Source organism: Aulonocara stuartgranti, assembly GCF_965226115.1.
Source record: "Aulonocara stuartgranti genome assembly, chromosome: 5".
In the NCBI taxonomy this organism is placed as follows: domain Eukaryota; kingdom Metazoa; phylum Chordata; class Actinopteri; order Cichliformes; family Cichlidae; genus Aulonocara; species Aulonocara stuartgranti.
This window is the reverse complement of record NC_138943.1, coordinates 10,361,287-10,381,010: the sequence shown is the minus strand read 5'-3', so window position 1 is coordinate 10,381,010 and position 19,724 is coordinate 10,361,287. Positions and strand designations below refer to the sequence as shown.

The 19,724-nt window shown below is 41.1% G+C and overlaps 1 protein-coding gene across 2 annotated transcripts; it reads left to right on the top strand.

Annotated features, from left to right (window-relative positions):
• Positions 1-1,549: 1,549 nt before the first annotated feature.
• pank4 (pantothenate kinase 4 (inactive)) lies at positions 1,550-18,853 on the top strand. Of its 2 annotated transcripts, XM_082533337.1 has the most exons (19): positions 1,550-1,729; positions 2,177-2,259; positions 2,975-3,183; positions 3,793-3,976; positions 4,370-4,462; positions 4,573-4,726; positions 7,611-7,792; positions 7,927-8,008; positions 11,266-11,366; positions 12,427-12,582; positions 13,464-13,576; positions 13,976-14,063; positions 14,210-14,361; positions 14,533-14,588; positions 15,300-15,349; positions 15,883-15,987; positions 16,069-16,169; positions 16,639-16,707; positions 17,559-18,853. In XM_082533337.1, the coding sequence occupies exons 1-19, from the start codon at positions 1,609-1,611 to the stop codon at positions 17,806-17,808; spliced, it is 2,349 nt and encodes a 782-aa protein (XP_082389463.1). In that variant the 5' UTR covers positions 1,550-1,608; the 3' UTR covers positions 17,809-18,853. The 2 variants fall into 2 exon arrangements, with proteins under 2 accessions (XP_082389463.1, XP_082389464.1); XM_082533338.1 differs by lacking the exon at positions 1,550-1,729 and having other exon boundaries at positions 2,176-2,259; positions 2,975-3,019.
• Positions 18,854-19,724: the final 871 nt, after the last annotated feature.

Genomic DNA, 19,724 nt, shown 5'->3' with positions numbered 1-19,724 from the left:
ACTCCATAGACCTGTAAACAAACCAAACTGGTAATACAGTTGTTTTATATTAAAGTTTTTGAATTCATACAGTGCAAACCCTCTATTTAATATGCAGTCACAGCACAGAGCATCATGTACTCCAATTTCATGAGTGGAGAATAGATTTGTAGTCCCTTACATGGCAGCCGTCCTGTTCAAGACAAGTTTAGAGTGGTATGAATCCTGTAAAATGCGACCATTCATATCAATATGGGATCAATATGATGTGAGTCAACAACAGTACAAAACACTGCTTAGTTATGAGAAATCATCAATGTATGTGAGAAAACAGAAGCTACAGCTTCATCATTTCTGGTGAATTTGACTACATGTCCACTCTTTATTGTTTCTTTTTGCTCGCTCTCTCTCTCTTTGCTGTCTCCATCCAGCCCTCTTTATCTTCGTCTCTCAGTCTTGGTGCCGGCACAAAGTTAAATATTACTGGTAACAAAAAGCACTAACAGATTCATATCTATTTACAGCAACATTCAAACTGAATGCAGGTTGCAGACGGTTATTAACAGTCAACATCCTTTTGACTTGCTGTCACCTGGATCTGGAGCTGTACACTAAACAAACACTGAAGCCCAATTCAATAAGAACAGGAACAGACAATTTTTAAGAACTAAAATAAAAAAAATCATCTCCTTGGCTCGCAACTTGTGACATACCAGCAGACTACTGGCTCAGACAGTTAAAATTAACTAATAATCTCTAGTGATTTAAGATAGATTAGATAAAGTTTTTAACGCTATTTATAGGACAAATAAAAAAGCAGACATTTTATAAGTCACAGCAATGTCCCCTCAGTTTGAACTTTTGCTATATGTCAGTTAAAGTGTGTTTTAAATCTGCGTCACTGATTTGTGTCATGAAATTACATCTTCATCTTCTTGCTGCAGCCAAAGTCTTATTCAGTCTATTAAAATCAAACCAGCAACGCCTCTGTGTGAGCACACTGTAACATCATGATATCATCAACACTAGACATTAAACCTGTTTTCATTCTATCCTGTACTGGCGTCAGTTGACAAGTTGGGAAAATAAAACATTTGAAGATAATTTTAGAAAATAATACTAAAATGCGCTGTTATTACTACTATTACTACTATTAGTTATTTTTAGGGGTGCTCTGATGAAATTTTGAGGTGCCAAAGGGTTTCAGTCTCACTTGCCTATGTGCCTGGATTACAAAAAAATCCAAAATCAATTCAAACTTGTGCGCTCAGTTCTTAGTTTAATTCTTTCACCCTGGAAAAAGAATACTTCAAATAAGTCATCAAAAGCCCCCCAAATATCATACCATTCACGTCTGTGACGAGTATAAGTAAACTTCTGACGTCAACTGTACGTCCACGAATTCTAAAATTATCCGTTTTTTTAATTAGTTAACACGTTTTTTACATAATAAAATAATTATTAGTGTGGAATGGGGGAAAAAACCCGCGTTACTACCTGTTAACGTTCACGTCGCTCCAGAACTTGTTTACCAGATGACGTGCACGCTCTGCACTGGGCGTGGATGCTGATTGGACGTCGCGGGGCACGCACGTACAGCACGCACACAGCGTCACGTAATTACCGACCATGGCGGAATGTGGTCGAGTTGACAGCAACACAAGTCACACCATGGATAAAAGCATTACTCTTCCTCCCGATGAAATCTTCCGCAATTTGGAAAACGCAAAGCGCTTCGCCATAGATATCGGTACTTGGAAATATGAGCGCTTTCTTTCATTTTGCGGCAACTTTTGTACACACTGAGCTAATCTTCGTGTTTGTAGACCAGCTCTGCCGCATCCTTAATACTCTGACAAACACTAGACTTTAGGTGAAAGAAGACAAAGCTAATGGTAGCGGCTTAACTTTACACGCGATGTTAATTTGTTTGACAGCCAGTCAGTTTATTCTAAAGATGGAAGTCTGATGAGCTTTCGGGATTATCGTTTTACCTTTAAGCGGATGTGTGCCTAAACACAACCTGGCCAACTTTGACAAGTGCACGAGCCTGCACGTTAGCTGTTAGCTACTCCGTTATAAGAACTTATCTCTTTCAAGACAACATCAGAGTTTGTCACTTCATTGCTCGTTTTAAATGTCGATTCGCCCTGCTGTTTTCTTATCGGACATTATCGATGTTGTTTTGCTTTAACAGGTGGCTCTTTGACAAAGCTGGCTTACTACTCAACCGTCCAGCACAAGGTGGCCAAAGTGCGATCATTCGACCACACTGCAAAGGTACGGATGAAAAATACACTGTTTATGCTTTAAAATGCAACCACCCAAAAATATGAATCAGCACACTTGTAGGATGTTCATTCAGCCTTGTTTTGTTTTTGTTTGTTACTTAGAATAACAAAAACAAACAAACAAACAAACAAACAAAAACATAGCAAAATCAGATCAAGTATTGGGAGAAGTGTGCTGACCCATCCTTACATCATCAGCTAGTACTCTGTACTTTTCACGAAGTACATGTCAGTACTTTCTTGCACCTCCTCTGGGTGTTATGATGTGCAGGATTTTTTGAGGTATATGCTCCACTATAAAAACCAAAGCTCTCCATCAATCTCCTTCTAATAATTTTAACTATAATTTTCAATTAGATTAGTATCTGGGTTGTTTGCTGACCATGTCACGGGGATGAGGAAAAGCTTTAACTGTAGCTTTGGGACGTCCGTAAAAATCACTTAATCATAATGATTGTCATCTCCCTTGGTCCTTTACATTAGATGCATTCCTACATCTTGAAGTCAAACTATTCAGCTACTAAATATATTTCTGAGTTGTTGTTTTTTTTAATTTGATTTGCTACAGAGTTTAAAAATAAGTGCTGGCTGTGCATCCTTCAAGTGTAGCAATTCCACATTTTTTGTCAGGGCTTGTATCAGAAGCCAACATCTGGACTGCTTGAAGTACTCAGACATTTCTCTTCCGTATGTCTGTTTTCTAGGCGGCTGCTGGTGACAAGCTGTATGAAATATCAATGCAGGAGGAGGTGACGGCACGCCTGCACTTTATCAAGTTTGAAAATGCTTACATCGAAACATGCTTGGACTTCATTAAAGACCATCTAGTTAACACTGAAACCAAAGTTATCAAAGCCACAGGTGGAGGGGCACACAAGTTCAAAGAGCTAATCGAGAGGAAACTGGGACTCAAGTCAGTATATACAAATCAATGTTAGCTATCACCAAAAAAAACCCTTTACCTGTGCTGTATCATTCAGCATTTGTGGCAGTGTGCTAAAGTGTAGAAACTGTAGGTATAAATGGAAACAAAGGTAGCTACATTTCTAGCATATTCTGGGTGACCAGCCTTGAATTAACAATAGTCCTCCGTTCTTGTTGTAACCAGTGCACAAAGCAATATCCTGTCCTCTTCCTGTAAAACAGGAAATTGCACGACAAATTGTATGGTTTTTTTTACAGAGACCTTTGGAAGACCTTATAAAGACTCCTCTGGAAAATATTTAATATTTGATGGCTTCCCAAGTTTGGCAGCCTTCTTTTTTTGTATCGGCTAATTAAACAGACGACAAAAAAATCATTAATGTGATCGAGAGCGAGATACAGTTTCAGTTTTCCCAGTTTGTTACTCTAGTCATTTAATACAAAAAAGTAACGTATTTGCATCAGCTGGTGCTTGTTTGTAATTATTACCTGTGTAGCCAGTGTAGCTTGAAGAGTGTAAATTTGTAGTCACATTGAATTAGATCGTTTGTTATTGTTGGTGATGATGCTCACCTGTTTTTGTGCTGTACTGTGGCAGAGTGGACAAAGAGGATGAGATGACATGCCTCATCAAGGGCTGTAATTTTGTACTGAAGAACATACCACACGAGGCTTTCGTGTACGCCAAGCATGCCGACTCAGAATTCCGCTTTCAGACGACTAATCCAGACATCTTTCCTTACCTGCTGGTAAACATCGGCTCCGGGGTGTCCATAGTTAAGGTAATACAATAAATAAGTAAGAGAATAAAGAATGCTCCTTCTTGTGCTGCATCTGCATTCATTACATTGGAACATGTTTCCATTTCTTCCCATCCTTTGCATTTGCACAGATTTTAAGAGTATACTTTGTTATACTTTCCAAATACCCTGTTTTTCCCACATGTCTTTGTGTCCTCTTAAAAAGCTCAATTATAGAAACAACAGACAAATACTGGCTTTTTAAAAGGACTTAAGATGCAGTGTTTTTTGTTAAATAGAACATACTATCACTTCTCTCAATGATGCAGTAAAAATATAATATTAAGAGGTTATATGATCACTTTCATTTGATTTACTAGGTTCTTTTGTGATTAACGCACTACGCTGTATCACTTTTTTTCTCACTTTCTCCAGGTTGAATCAGAGGACAAATTTGAGAGAATAGGAGGAAGCTCAATAGGTGGAGGGACATTCTGGGGACTTGGAGCCCTTCTCACCAAAACAAAGGTATCCTGAGTAATGTGGACTGGTTTTATTACAAGTCATTTATCAGCAACTACTTAAATCGTGTATTTAAGGTTGTCTTGACTTTTTTTTTTAATTTATTTAAACCATAGAGATTTGACGAGCTGCTACAGTTGGCCTCAAAAGGTCAGCATGCAAGTGTTGATATGCTTGTTAAAGATATCTATGGAGGATCATACGGGTATTTGGGCTTGACTGGAGATCTTATAGCGAGCAGTTTTGGGAAGTCTGCTACTGCCGACAAAGGTGAGTCATGGACGAACAGGTTTCATTTAGCTAACCTGTAGTGTTATGTAAGTGTTGAGTCACTCCTCATTTCATTACATTTTGCTAAAAAATAGTGGGAAAACGTGCAATAATTTATGTATTATTATTTATTTATTTATTGTAATTTCTGTAAGTAGTATTAAAGAGGACTTTTCCAGGCTTCTAGAAGGACATTCAAAGCTCTTCTTTGGATGTTGGCTGTGTTTTTGTTCTCACACTGCTTCAATGGGAAGGCCAATTAATGGCTGATAATGAATCATTATATCTTGGTTTGTTTTCACTGCATTGTCAGTGTGTTTGGGTTCACACCCATGCTGGACAATTAAGTTGTTGCCAGTCAGATACTTTACATATTGCACTGGATGATGGATCAAAATCTTTCTGTGATCTCCAACACCACTGGCTGAAACACAGCCGCAAACCATTACAGAGCCTCCTCTGTGTTTCAGAGATGGCTATAGACACTGACTGCTGTATTTCTACTCTGAACTCATCTGTACATATTAAAAATGAATTTAAACAAAAAAATAAATAAAATCATATCCGTCACTCCATGTGACCTGTTGCCACTAATTTTCAGTTCAGTTCTAGTGTAATTTGGCATACCTCAGCCTTTTTGCCCCGTTTCCCCTCCTGAAGAGTGTCTTCTTGACAGCCACCCTTCCACTGAGACCGTTTCTAATGAGGCTTCAGTGAACTGTAGATGGATCAACTGAAGGGCCATATTTATCTTTGGATTTTTTCCTTTTTCTTAAGGCAGTGAGTTTCATATACTGTTCATCTGCTGTAGATATTTGGCATGCCACTTCTTCTTTTATCCTCCAGCTTCCTCAAATATTTCTAATGGGTACACTGCACAGCATGCTGCAGTATGCCAAGCCAGCTAATAGCTCTTTGGGAATCACCTGGTCGTTGCAAAAAAATATTATCTTATGCCTGTTAACTGTTATCTTTAGCATTTTTTTGTGGATTCAACTAAAGAAATGGGAGCAAATTATATGTTAAGTGGCAGGCTGCTAATAAGAAAGTGCCTAAAGGGTCAATTTAAAATTGTTTCTTTTTTAAGTTGTCTGTTATGTGTGGACACAACACTGGTTCATCCCTTTAGTTATATTGCGCTTTTGTTTAATTGCGAAAATAGTACAAAAACTGGGCTGAAAATGAGCATAAAGCAGTTAATGTCCAAAGAAAACTCTCAAAGACCTTCAAAAAGCTCAAAGAACGTTTTCCCAAGAAAAAATTAGAAACTTGCAAGAATGTGCATCTCATGGAAGCAAATTATAAAGAAATTGTGGGTGGTTAAAGACAGTACTGTGCATCCTTGTAATGTCAGACTCTAACAACTTGGTTATATATTGTGTTTTGTATTTGCAGCTTATTCATTTATCATGACAAAAAAAACACCTCACATCCTTTTAGTATGTTTTTAGTCCTAAAATGAAAGAGGCTTGCTCTGAAGATCAACAGCTGCAGGGCAACAGCTGCAGTAAGCTCAGATTATTCATGGTAAAATGTATTTCAGTGATGGCCTAGTTTCAAAGCGTAATATATCTGAATTTGCATTTAAACTCAAACCACACTAGTCCACCTCAGATTATTACATTTGAGTAGTTTCTTCCTCAGTATGTGGAAAAATGGCTTCTTCCTTTTTAACTGTCATATAATGGTGATTTTTAAGTGTAGCTACTGCAGTTTAAAGACGTAATTGATTTAAATAAATTGATTATAACCAGATACTTTTATTTCTCTAACAAGGCAGGATCCCTGTTCTTTTTTACCTTGTTAACTACTTCATGTGATGTTTTTGCTCAAAGACATATGAGCATGGCTGTCATGGCTGAGCATTTCTATTGGAATTGCAGCCCAGTTTAATGCCTAACAATCCTCTCACATGCCATATCTTTTAGGGAGGGTTTAACTTGTCAGAACTTGCAATTACAAACGAGTTTGAGCTAACATTAGTGACACCCTATATATTAGGTAATGTCAGGAAAAAAATATCCTATATAGAGCTTTTCTACTTAGTTTTCTACACATGCTTTCTATCTAACATCAACAGCAACTTGGGGTTTAGGATCTTGCCCAAAGATACTTTGGCAGACTGAAGACTGGAGACACCAACCTTCCAGTTAGTGAATGACCTGCTCTACCTCATGAACCAGGGCTGGTTTATTCATATATTACATATTGACTATACATATTAAAGGAGGAAATCGTGTTGAGTTGCTTCTAAGCCATACTTGGCCCTGTTGCCTCACAGCAAAAAGTTCTCACCCTGTCAGGTTTTCTTTGTGTGCTCCTGCTTCCTTCCATAGTCCAAAGACATGCACTTCCTGGGGTTAGGGGTTAAGTGATGATTCAAATTGCCCATAGGTGTGAATGTTACCATAAATTGGAAAAGTAGAAGAGGATGGATGGGTGAAAGCCAAACTCTATCATGATAAATTGAATTTTGTTGTCTCCAGGAAAAAAAAGCATCTAATATTTTTCAGTTTTATTACAGCTGCAGAATCAAATTGATGCCTCTTCATCCGGTGTTGTATTGGTGAATATTATGGAATAAAGGGATGGTGTTATCCCAGAAAATTCAACATCTTTTATAATTTATTGAAGTGAAGTCTGTAACTGTTCAGCTGCTACTGTTGAGCAATTATTGTAGGTAAGTAGTAATTCTAGGTTATAGTTCCAGTTTGAAAATTAAGGAAGTGTTTTAATATGTTTGTTTTTTTGTTTGTTTTTTTGTTGTTGTTGTTTTTTGTTTTATGGAGGCTATCACAGTGCCATCCCGGTGCTATTTATATACTAATATAAAGTCTTACCTCTTTTATGCCTTTATGTTCATATAACCTGCTCTGAATTTTAGACTTTTCTAAAGAAGACATGGCCAAGAGTTTACTCCATATGATCAGCAATGACATCGGGCAGCTGGCCTGTCTTTATGCCAAGCTTCACAACCTGTCCAGAGTGTATTTTGGAGGCTTCTTTATTAGAGGACACCCTGTTACCATGCACACAATCACCTATAGCATCAACTTCTTTACCAAGGCAAGCAAAACTTTGTGCTCTGACACAGAAACAACTTTACAAAAGGCAGTCGTCTATTTGTTTCATGTCAGTATAGCTGTGAACTGTACAATATTTAAACCACAGCCTTTTGACCTCCTCTTGCTTTGTTGTAGGGTGAAGTTCAGGCCTTGTTTTTGAGGCATGAAGGTTATTTGGGAACCATTGGAGCCTTTCTTAAAGGAGCAGAGGAAGACAGTAAGAAAGAAACAGCTAATGCCTGTTGTGGTTTTCAAACAACGATGATTGCACTTGACTGTTCTGCTTTGGTTTAGACAACAACCTGATCTAGTTGGTCTTTGACAGGGCTCTTGTTCTTATCTTATAATTTCTGCTGCTAACTATCCATCCATCCATCCATCTTCATCCGCTTTATCCGGGGCCGGGTCGCGGGGGCAGCAGCCTAAGCAAAGAGGCCCAGACCTCCCTCTCCCCAGCCACCTCCTCCAGCTTATCCGGGGGAATACCAAGGCGTTCCCAGGCCAGCCGAGAGATATAATCTCTCCAGCGTGTCCTGGGTCTGCCCCGGGGCCTCCTCCCGGTGGGACATGCCTGGAACACCTCACCCAGGAGGCGCCCAGGGGGCATCCTTGTCAGATGCCCGAACCACCTCAGCTGGCTCCTTTCGATGTGGAGCAGCAGCTGCTCTACTCTGAGCCCCTCCCGGATGGCCGAACTTCTCACCCTATCTCTAAGGGAGAGGCCAGCCACCCTTCGGAGGAAGCTCATTTCTGCCGCTTGTATCCGCGATCTCGTTCTTTCGGTCACTACCCACAGCTCGTGGCCATAGGTGAGGGTAGGGACGTAGATCGACCGGTAAATTGAGAGCTTCGCTTTTACACTCAGCTCCCTCTTCACCACGACGGACCGGTGCAGCATCCGCATTACTGCAGCTGCAGCCCCAATCCGTCTGTCGATCTCCGGCTCCCTTCTCCCATCACTCGCGAACAAGACCCCGAGATACTTGAACTCCTCCACTTGGGGCAGGAACTCATCCCCGACCCGGAGTGGGCACTCCACCCTTTTCCGGCTGAGAACCATGGCCTCAGATTTGGAGGTGCTGATCCTCATTCCCGCTGCTTCACACTCGGCTGCGAACCGCTCCAGTGCGAGCTGGAGGCCCTCACCCGATGAAGCCAACAGAACCACATCATCTGCAAAAATCAGAGATGAGATTCTGAGGCCACCAAAGCGAAAGCCCTCCGCCACTTGGCTGCGCCTAGAAATCCTGTCCATAAAAATTATGAACAGAACCGGAGACAAAGGGCAGCCCTGGCGGAGCCCATCACCCACCGGGAACGAGTCCGACTTATTGCCGGCAATGCGAACCAAGCTCTTGCAACGGTTGTATAGGGATCGAATGGCCCGTAGCAATGGGCCAGACACCCCATATTCCCGCAACACCTCCCACAGGACACCCCGAGGGACACGGTCGAATGCCTTCTCCAAGTCCACAAAACACATGTAGACTGGTTGGGCAAACTCCCATGCACCCTCAAGTATCCTGGAGAGGATAAAGAGCTGGTCCAGTGTTCCGCGACCAGGACGAAAACCGCATTGTTCCTCCTGTATCCGAGGTTCGACTAACGGACGAACTCTCCTTTCCAGCACCCTGGCATAGACTTTCCCAGGGAGGCTGAGGAGTGTGACCCCCCTGTAGTTGGAACACACCCTCCGGTCCCCTTTCTTGAAGATGGGGACCACCACCCCGGTCTGCCAGTCCACAGGTACTGCCCCTGATCTCCACGCAACATTGCAGAGGCGTGTCAACCAGGACAGCCCTACAACGTCCAGAGCCTTCAGGAACTCGGGGCGGACCTCATCAACACCAGGGGCTCTGCCACCAAGGAGTTGTTTAACTGCCTCAGTGACCTCGCCCCCGGAAATTGGCGGGTCATTCCCCTCATCCCCAGACTCTGCTTCCTCCTCGGAAGACGTGTCAGTGGGATTAAGGAGGTCCTCGAAGTATTCCTTCCACCGCCTGACAATTTTCTCAGTCGACGTCAGCAGCGCTCCGCCAGCACTATACACAGTGCAGGTAGAGCACCGCTTTCCCCTCCTGAGACGTCTGACGGTTTGTCAGAATCTCTTCGAGGCAGCCCGAAAGTCTTTTTCCATGGCCTCTCCGAACTCCTCCCACACCCGAGTTTTTGCTTCAGCCACTGCCCGAGCCGCATTCCGCTTGGCCTGTCGATACCTGTCAGCTGCCTCCGGAGTCCCACAGGCTAACCAAGCCCGATAGGACTCCTTCTTCAGCCTGGTGGCTCCCTTCACCTCTGGTGTCCACCATTTGGTTCGGGGATTACCACCACGGCAGGCACCAACCACCTTGCGGCCGCAGCTCAATGCAGCAGCTTCGGCAATGGAGACGCTGAACATGGTCCATTCGGACTCAATGTCCCCAGTCTCCCTCGGAATGCTGTTGAAGCTCTGCCGGAGGTGTGCATTGAAGATCTCGCGGACTGGGGCCTCTGCTAGACGTTCCCAGCACACCCTCACTACGCGTTTAGGTGCACCAGGTCTGTCCAGCGTCTTCCCCCGCCACCTGATCCAACTCACCACCAGGTGGTGATCAGTTGACAGCTCAGCCCCTCTCTTTACCCGAGTGTCCAGAACATATGGTCGCAGGTCTGCTGATACGATTACAAAATCGATCATCGACCTACGGCCTAGAGCATCCTGGTGCCACGTGCACTTATGGACACTCTTATGTTCGAACAGGGTGTTCGTCATGGCCAAACTGTGATTAGCACAGAAGTCCAATAACAGAGCACCGCTCGGGTTCAGATCAGGGAGGCCGTTCCTCCCAATCACGCCCCTCCAGGTCTCGCTGTCGTTACCCACGTGAGCTAACTAGTAGCTGCTAAATCCTTTATATCAAGTAGCTTTCTAGATTCAACCTGTGGTTGGACAGACTCTCTACTCCCCCGTCACGGACTGCAGCTGGACAAAAGTAGTCTTTTTTTTTTTCCTGCTCTTGAGATCCACTGCACGTTGAAGGCCCACTCTAACCAGAACCTGCAGCACTAGTGCTCCTTCACTAAGCTCTTCAAGACTGCACAACAGGGACTACCTTTGCTAGTTGGAGTCCAAGATGGTGAAGTTAAAGTCCATCCACAGTGACCACTGGAACAGTTATGGGTATTCTGTGGGAAACATTAAAAGGATCACTGAAAACTTAACAGTATTATGAGAATTTTTTTGGAAGCAGTTTTTAGTGAGATTAAGTATAAATAAAATCTGTGGAGGTGGTCCTTGACAAAAACACATTTCATAAACTGCCATAATAGTATATTAAAGGAATGGTGTATCATCAAAGACCAATAACGGTAACGTTTAAATACGTTAACTTTGCAAAAGACTTGTTTAAATATTAACTGTAATGATATTAAAATTCTCTGTAATCCAAACAGTGTTTGGTAAATATATTAACGTTTACATTTTTTCTCCTCTAGATCCAAACCAGTATAGCTGGGGTGAGAATTACGCAGGTAGCTCAGGTCTGATGAGCGTTTCTCCTGACATGAATCCTATGCAACGTGCTCGTAGTGGAACGGTGAGTCCACAGTGAGTTAGAGATTTGTGGTATCTGAAGACCTGAGGCTGGGCCACGTAGCACAACATGGCACATCAGCCCTCATTTGCTAATGTTTTTTTTCTTTACATCCTTTTCCATCTAATTATTGATAAGTTTGTCTATAAACTTCAATTAATGTTTTCGTTTTTGATGGAGATGCCATCATTATTGTTCTCGCTGAATACAAAGTCATAAAAAATTCATTCCGTTCATCTTTGTATTCTAATTTTTTTCCCATTTTCTGTCCACACACTCTTCTAACTCTCTCCTTCAGTTTCCTGTAAGTACCTCTGCCTGCTTTGCTTGTTTGGTGGTTTGATGGCACATTGGTTGTGTTCAACACGTCGTGTAACTGCAAACACTTAAACAGTTGTTGTGACAGGCATTCATTTGTGTGTTCACATTAGATGAACAATAGAAAATAATAGGTTGTTTGATGGTTTTAAAAGATGTGAAGTGTTTCAGGTGTGCACTTTGCTTTTTTTGTAATACCTTGAGCTTCTAGGCCACTGTAGTAGCAGGAGCAGCTATGTGCCCTCCCCACTCCCAGTCTCCCTCCCTCAGCCCACAATCACTGAAATACCCTTGTGCCCAACTTGCATTCACTAGTTTTCATTACTGCAGACTTCTTTGCTTTTCTTTCCTCTCGAGAAACCATCAGCAGATGTACTAAGTTCTTTAAAAGGAAAGGACTTCCTCTAATGGACTATTGATTGTGTCCATTTAATGAATCTGTTGGCTTTCATTGGCTTTTAGAGTTAAATTCTGGTTTAACCTCTCCTCTTTACTACATCTCACGCTCATCGTTTTTGTTGACACACTGAAGAAAAAATACTGACATGAGTGCCACAAAGAAGGGGAAATATTTTAAAATACATCCTGGAATGATGGTGTTTAAGAAGGGTAGTGGGAATAGGCTTGTACAATTTAACAGCTGGAATAAACGTCAAGTTATCTGAGTGGTTAGGCTTTTATCCATAAAAGCCTTTTATGGGCAAGGCGTGATAGCGTGAATGTTTTCTGTGTCTTTGTTGTACAGTTTGACATGTTGGAGATGGACCGTCTGGAGAGGCAACTGGTGAACCTGCCTCTGCTGCAAGACCCTTCCTCTTACATCCCTGACACTGTGGACCTCATAGAGGATGCTCTGGCCCGTGAATACTGGCTATACTGCTTCGAAGAGGCCCTAGATGGGGTAGGATGGCATCATAGTTGTAATAGCAAGACAAATGTGGTAAATATCTGCAAAATTATTCTTAAAAAATGGGGAAAAAACACAATGACAAAAATCAAGTCGGAGCCCAGCATTCGGCTTTGAAATCGAAGGTATGAATTCTAAGGTGTCTGTTTCTATTAATATTTTAACTCTGTCAGATTAGACAGCTACAAAGTAATGTTGTCTTCTCATTACTATAGACATGACTGACTGCACGTTCTTCCCACGTTACTCATGCATGCAGCATCATGAAGAGCTGCTAGCTAGTAATTTCCAGTAAAGAATGTAAATACAATGGGAACCAAAGCAGTGTTTGTAATGCTATCTGCCAGTCTAGTCACAGTTCCACCTGACTGCACTGGCAGCATCGTTGGCTGTCAGACTGCTCTGTGTTTATTTTGGTCAACCTCAATTAAATTGCTCAAAATAATTCTAACATGCCAGTCTTTCTGTTAGGACGTACTGAGGGATCTCAGATGAGGCATAGGTTCTCATAGATTGTGACACATCATGCAAGACAAAAAGAAAATGTTGTGCATGACATCCATTTTTTTCCTTCTGAACCCAAAGAAATTATCCCATCTTTGCTCATAATTGGGTTGATATATAGTGTAGTTTGATTTTTGGGTCACTGTTGGGGAGATCTGTCTCTTATGTGGTGGGATCTTTTTTTTAACAAAGGAATGAATTTTGACCTGATCCTGGTCTGACAGTAAAGCTTCACGTTTCCCTTTTGGATCTGGGAAAAGTTCTAGTCGAAATATTTGCCATTTACATGGTGATGTATACACATTTCTTTTATTTCTTTGCTCAAAAGTTGAAGTGTTTTTTGATTACTTTTTTTTTTGGTCCTTGAGCAGGTGGTTAAGAGAGCTGTAGCGAGTCAGCCTGACATGCCGGAGGCAGCCCTGCGTGCTGAGAAGTTCCGTCAGAAATACAGACACAAGCTTCAGACCCTTCGTCAACAGCCGTTGTAAGGACTGCTAGTGGCTCTGCTACTGCATCTAGTTTACTCAGAGGTTGCTTTAAGTCGAACTCTTTCTTCACCGTCTGCATTAGTTTCATCTCTTTATACCGGCAAAATCTTGATGTTGATCCTGTTTACTCTTTCAGTTTTTAGGACTGGGCTGCACTCCATAAGTGTGGATTAGTAATAGAATCACAGCACTAGGTCTGTAACAGTCTATAAAATTTAAAGAAGAAATACTTCCAAATTCCAGATATTTATATATTTTAACTTTCTAATAGTTTATTTCAGAACATTAAAAAAGGGGGGGAAACTGTGGAAAAGTGCTTTGCATTTATTATCCCAGCCCGGTTGTTTCTATATGTTTCTCTCTTGCTAACATAGAGTGCTTCTCTTCTCACCTAGTGCTTATGGATCCCTCACTGTCAGAAGTTTGTTAGACACGAGGGAACACTGTTTAAACGAGTTCAACTTTCCTGATCCCTACTCTAAGGTGAAATCTATCAAATGTGTTGTTTTGCTTTTATGCACCTTTCTTGAATTTTACAGCTGAATTGGCCTTTAGTGACCAATGTCATGACTCTGTAGTTTTCTTTTTGTTGACTTTGTTTTTGTTGTATTGTTTTTTTTGTATTTCAGATTAAACAGAGGGAGAATGACATTGCTCTCAAGTACTATCAAAAGGCAGTGAAGTCCTTGGATGAGCTGAGCTGGGAGGAGAAACAGTTTGCCCTAGTCCAGGGTGTCCTGGCTGGGAATGTCTTTGACTGGGGAGCCAAGGCCGTGTCAGAGTGAGTGGTCTTTTTTTCATCTCTTGCTGGGTTCATAGATTACATCAACCCAGCTGCACAAGCTTTTAGAGACACAAAACATTTTAGCCTCAGTCTTGAAGTTTTGTTATTTTTTGGTAAACTGTTGCTGGTTTGAGCTCACTTTAGTCTGTTTCGTTTTGACACTTACAGCGTCCTGGAATCTGACCCCGAGTTTGGGTTTGAGGAGGCTAAACGACAGCTGGAAGGTATCCAAGTACTTTAACACAATTGCAGTTGCAACTGCACTGCAGAAGTATTGTTAACTACACGTTAGCAGGGCATAAGCACTGTCAGAGGTCTATCTGTGTCTCAGTCCATGCAAGCACATTGTGTGCAATGTGAGGGTCAACTGTGTTTCATAAGCACTCAGACAGACAGAACGTTTAGGCTTATTTTTATTATACTAACATGTCTCCTTGCTTCTCTCACTTGCTCTTACATTTTATCTCCTTCCAGTCAGGATGTGAGAGATGAGAAGACCGAGGAACCAAATTCAAACTTTTGTTCCTCTTAAGTAACTTGGTTAGTTTTAATGTCATCACATGGGTACACCTTGGGTTGATTGGATTGGATTTCCAATCACATATTAGTTTAAGGAGAGAGAAAAAACATTAAGCCTTAAGATAGCATATTGAAAATCTCCCAGCATCACATGACAACTGAAGCATGAAAACGAACTTTTAAGTGCAAGTAAATATTGTTGTACAGCTGGTGTGGAGGCAGATTGATATTTTCAAGAGGAAGGTATCTGTTTAGTTTGACATCACTTCAAACATTTCCTATAAGCTGTGTGCCTTTTTGCTTGCTGTTACACCTTCTGATGTCTGCTGATGATACACTGTCGGATTTTAGACCTGCTTTTATGCCTCTTGGTGGTCAGACTGACATTTGTATTTTCTTTTTTATTCCCCTCTCAGAGCGGCCATGGCTCGTTGATTCCTATGACCAGTGGCTTGAAAGACTAAAGGTCAGATTCATTCTGTTGGTCTTCACACTCACAAGCTGTTTTCACATGTGATCTTAGGGCAATATCTATAAAATCAGGCCTGGATCTTGGCTGAAGTTGTGCATTTTTACATGCATCACACAGCAGCAGACAGTTTGGTTCAGACATGTTTTCACCTCTGTGTTGGATATAAGTGTATTCTTTCATTGGATGTCTCATTAGAAATTAAGCAAACTTTGTTTCCCTTTGGATCTGACTATGTGATTGAAGCTTTTTCACACATGTACTGCAGTCATGTACCTTTCTAGACGTTTCCCTGGAGGAGCTTCGTGTGAAAACACAAACTGAGACAATAAATGGTCTTAAACCTACCATAAACACCTTATGTTCAACACTTTTTGAACTAGGGATAAGCATGTTTTGATGAACCACAAAGGGATAACATCTTCTGGGTGGTCATTAGTAGTGTTTTGCATACTTGCAGGAATGTTTCTGTGTTTTATTTTCTTGATAATTAATGGCTGAATGTCATCCATCCTGGTTTTCTCTTGCAGGGTCCTCCTCATAAGTGTGCCTTGTTTTTCGTAGATAATAGTGGAGTAGACATCATTCTAGGGGTGATGCCTTTTGTAAGAGAGCTTCTCTCTCGAGGAACAGAGGTAGGAAACTGACAGAATAATTACAAAAAGAGAGTATTTGGTCAGATGTTCATTAAACTCTGCAATGATTCTACTGTTTAGGTGGTTTTGGCCAGCAACTCTGGTCCAGCTCTGAATGACGTGACGAATGGTGAACTGCAGATACTGACAGAAAGAATTGCTGCTATGGATCCCGTCATTGAGTGAGTGTATATAAGTGATTTTAAATGTGGTTATTGATGAGACAAACTCTTTAGGGTATAGATTTTTATTATTGACCTAAAGGACTAGATAAATTCCAATTTGCTTTAGTTGTTTGCTATAAATTAGTTATACTTGTCATTTTAGTTTTACACATCTGAACAGTGATAAACATGAACATGCTTGTTTTTTTAAATCTTGGGCCATAGTGACCGTATTGAGAGCAAAACAACAAATAGTTGTGGAGATGTGAATGACTGATTAAAAACAACCTTCACCCCCAAAGATACAATAAATGACAAATAGCTTGTACTAACAGCTCATTCTTAAGGGTGAGCTGCCTTGCATTGTAAACAAAAACATTACTCATTAGGAGCTAGCATGAGCAACAAAATCCTTGTTGTAAATAATACTGTACACATGGCTGATGTCTACAAAGCACTGGGCTGTGGTGTGTTTGTTGTTGTGTAGGGCTGGCCTGAGAGAGGACAGGTTGCTGCTGGTGCAGAGTGGTTCCAGTTCTCCGTGTTTGGATCTGAGGTTAGTTGTTTTAGTTTGCATTGAACTTTTTAAATATTTTTTTTAAATACTTTAAGTAAGATTTCTGCAAACTGCAGCCTGAAGCTGACAGAATGAGCTCCTCTTGCTATGAATGCATGCATCCAAGCTTCAGTCCATGTCTGTCGAATGAATGAATTAATAAGCACATTACATTTGACCTCCACAGCACTGATGGATGAACTGACTATTTTTTTCCAAAATGCCAAAAAGTCCCGTGAAGTGATAAGAACAAGGTTAATCTGCTTTCAGACCTGTGATACTAATATTCTCTCATACAGTCCATTCTGGATTCACTTTAAAATGTTCTCACTACTTTTAAAAACCTATTTGTTTTTGGTTGTTTGCAGGTATGGTTGACGAGAGTACCTTGACTTTTTGTTATGCAAACACAGTCTTATTCGCTTTGTCTATTTGATTTTTTTCTTTGTATTTATTGTTGATTTAGTCACTAATATGTATAGTGTATATTTTGTATAACCTGTACAGCACTTTGATCAACTGAAGGTGTTTAATATGTGATGTAGACTCTGACCTGATATGACTTGACTTCTCTTGGCTCTGTATGTATAATACTGATATTAAAGTAATCAGCATAAGATAATAATATCACATTAGTGATGGCGGGAGAGCCGAATACTGATAAGATAGTTCCTTGTTTTTGGACCGTGTGATAGTCGTGGCTGTGCTTCTATAATGATAAAAATAATAGTGCAAAGTGTGGCTAACATAAGCTGTTAATTGACTCCTTGGGGAGGAGGAGTAAGATAAACTGATTAAAGCCCCTGTCCTGACAAGAAATCAGGTGATTCTACGTCTTTGTTGTTTCCCAGCCGCCTGGACAAAGTTTTGGCGATGGTTGTGCGGGAGCGGCAGACCGACCTGGTGATCATCGAGGGAATGGGTCGAGCCATTCACACCAACTACTACGCCATGCTCAGCTGCGAGAGCCTCAAGATGGCCGTTATCAAAAACTCGTGGCTGGCCGACCGACTGGGGGGAAAACTGTTCAGCGTGGTCTTCAAGTATGAAGTACCAGCCGGGAAACCAAACAAGGACTGCGGTGCTTTTTCTCCTTCCTGAACGTGACAGAAGCAGTTTGAGTTGAAGCTCTGAATGTAAGGAGGATGATCGTATACTGCCACTGAGTGAACAACCGATTTTAACGCTGACTGTTAAAAGTTTATGTGGGTTTTTAAGGGTGATCATTAATTGGGAGATTTGTATGTTTCATTTTAAAGTCGACTTTTGGCTTCATGAACATATTGCTTTCTTGCACATCCATCAAGTTTTCTGTTGAATCATATCATAGCTATCAGTACTACCAGTTTATATACATAGCCTATATTTTGAAAATGTGCGCCTGTCATTCCCAACATGGCTGTGTACATCTAAGGGATTTGACTTTTTGGCTAGATAGAGACAGCAGCAGGAATAATTACAGCTTTCAGTGGTGAGACGTTTTTAATGTGCCTTAAGGTTGATGTGATTTCACTCACTCAGTTTTGCATTTAATTCCTGTTGTAGGTGTCATGTTACACAAATGTCAGTTTTTTCCAGCACTCTCAGGCCATAGACAAAGAAAAACTCACATTTCTTTTTATGACATTCACTCCACTAATCGAATTGAAATTAAGAATCACTGTCATTGTCATTTATGTAGCTGTTGATGTGGAATCAGGGAAGATCAGCTTGATCAGTGGGAGAAGCAGCACTTTATCACAGCAATTCAAGAAACCTACAGTGTTCCTCCACAAGGTGGCAGTATTCTACTGTGATGTAGATTTTTAGTCTTTAAGTCTTTCCAAAGGTGCTTGGTGTCAAAATTAACACAGCATATTTCAGGTTCAGTAAACTGTAAGCATCACATGGAACTTGATGTCACTGAGCTGGCTGTGGCATGAGTCCATACATTCACTGTAATTACCTGGCATGTACAAATACACACTGCAGTCCATCCCAGAGTCAAAAGATATTTGTTTTAAGGCAATAATATGGCAGCTTCTAGTTGTAACAAACATCAAACCTGATGTGAAGTAGTTTATTGTATTGTTAACTTCATCACAAAGGTCTAAATTCAAGGCAGGCTCTGATTAAAAACATTCTTGGTATGAAAATATCTCCCAAAGTCACAGTTGCTTCACTTCTGTACTCATATTGCAATATTGTATTTTTCATTTGTACATATATATACATACATACATACATATACATACATACATACATATACATACATATATATATATATATATTTATGTATGTATGTATGTGAAATTACATCACTTCAGTTAAGCACACCAAGCACAATTTTGAGTATTATTATTCTCTTGACAATCAATTTTAATTAAATGGTGAAAACCTATATTTTACCTTTGTGAGTGTGTGTGCGTGCGCGCGCGTGTTGCATTTTCTTTGTAGATGTGTCAGAAGAGTTTTGAACTGAGTAGAGAAATCGGGAAAGTTGAAAGTTGCCCCATATTAAAAAAACCAAACATGCCCCTGGCAGTATGAAAGCTCAGCACCCTAGTATGTGGCAGTTGATGCCTGCTGGGGAGCTTCAAGCTGATAATGCATGAGGAGGCCTGGCAGGGGGTCCTCCTGCTTTCTCTCTTGCTCATCACTCCCACTGCCAAAACCCACACGCAACCAGTTCTTCAGCCTGCCCTTATGGATGTGGTGACATCTGCTTATAGCCTATGAAAGGTCTGCTCGGGTGGAGGTTTTGTTTTTATTTTTTTGCTAGTTTTGGGGGGTTTTTTTTACACTTTCCAGTGCAGACAGGGTTGTCTATCCATCAGTGCAGTCGTGCACACATCATGAGATAATGGGCACCCCTTGCCTCCTACAAGCTGTCTAGGTCCTACATAGGACCTAGACAGCTTGACAAAGTTTGGCTAGCTTGATCCACAGAACTGACACACCTGATGCTGTATGACTACCATCAGTGTTTGATCATAATCTGTGTGCATATACACCACTCTGCTGTTTTGTACACAGTG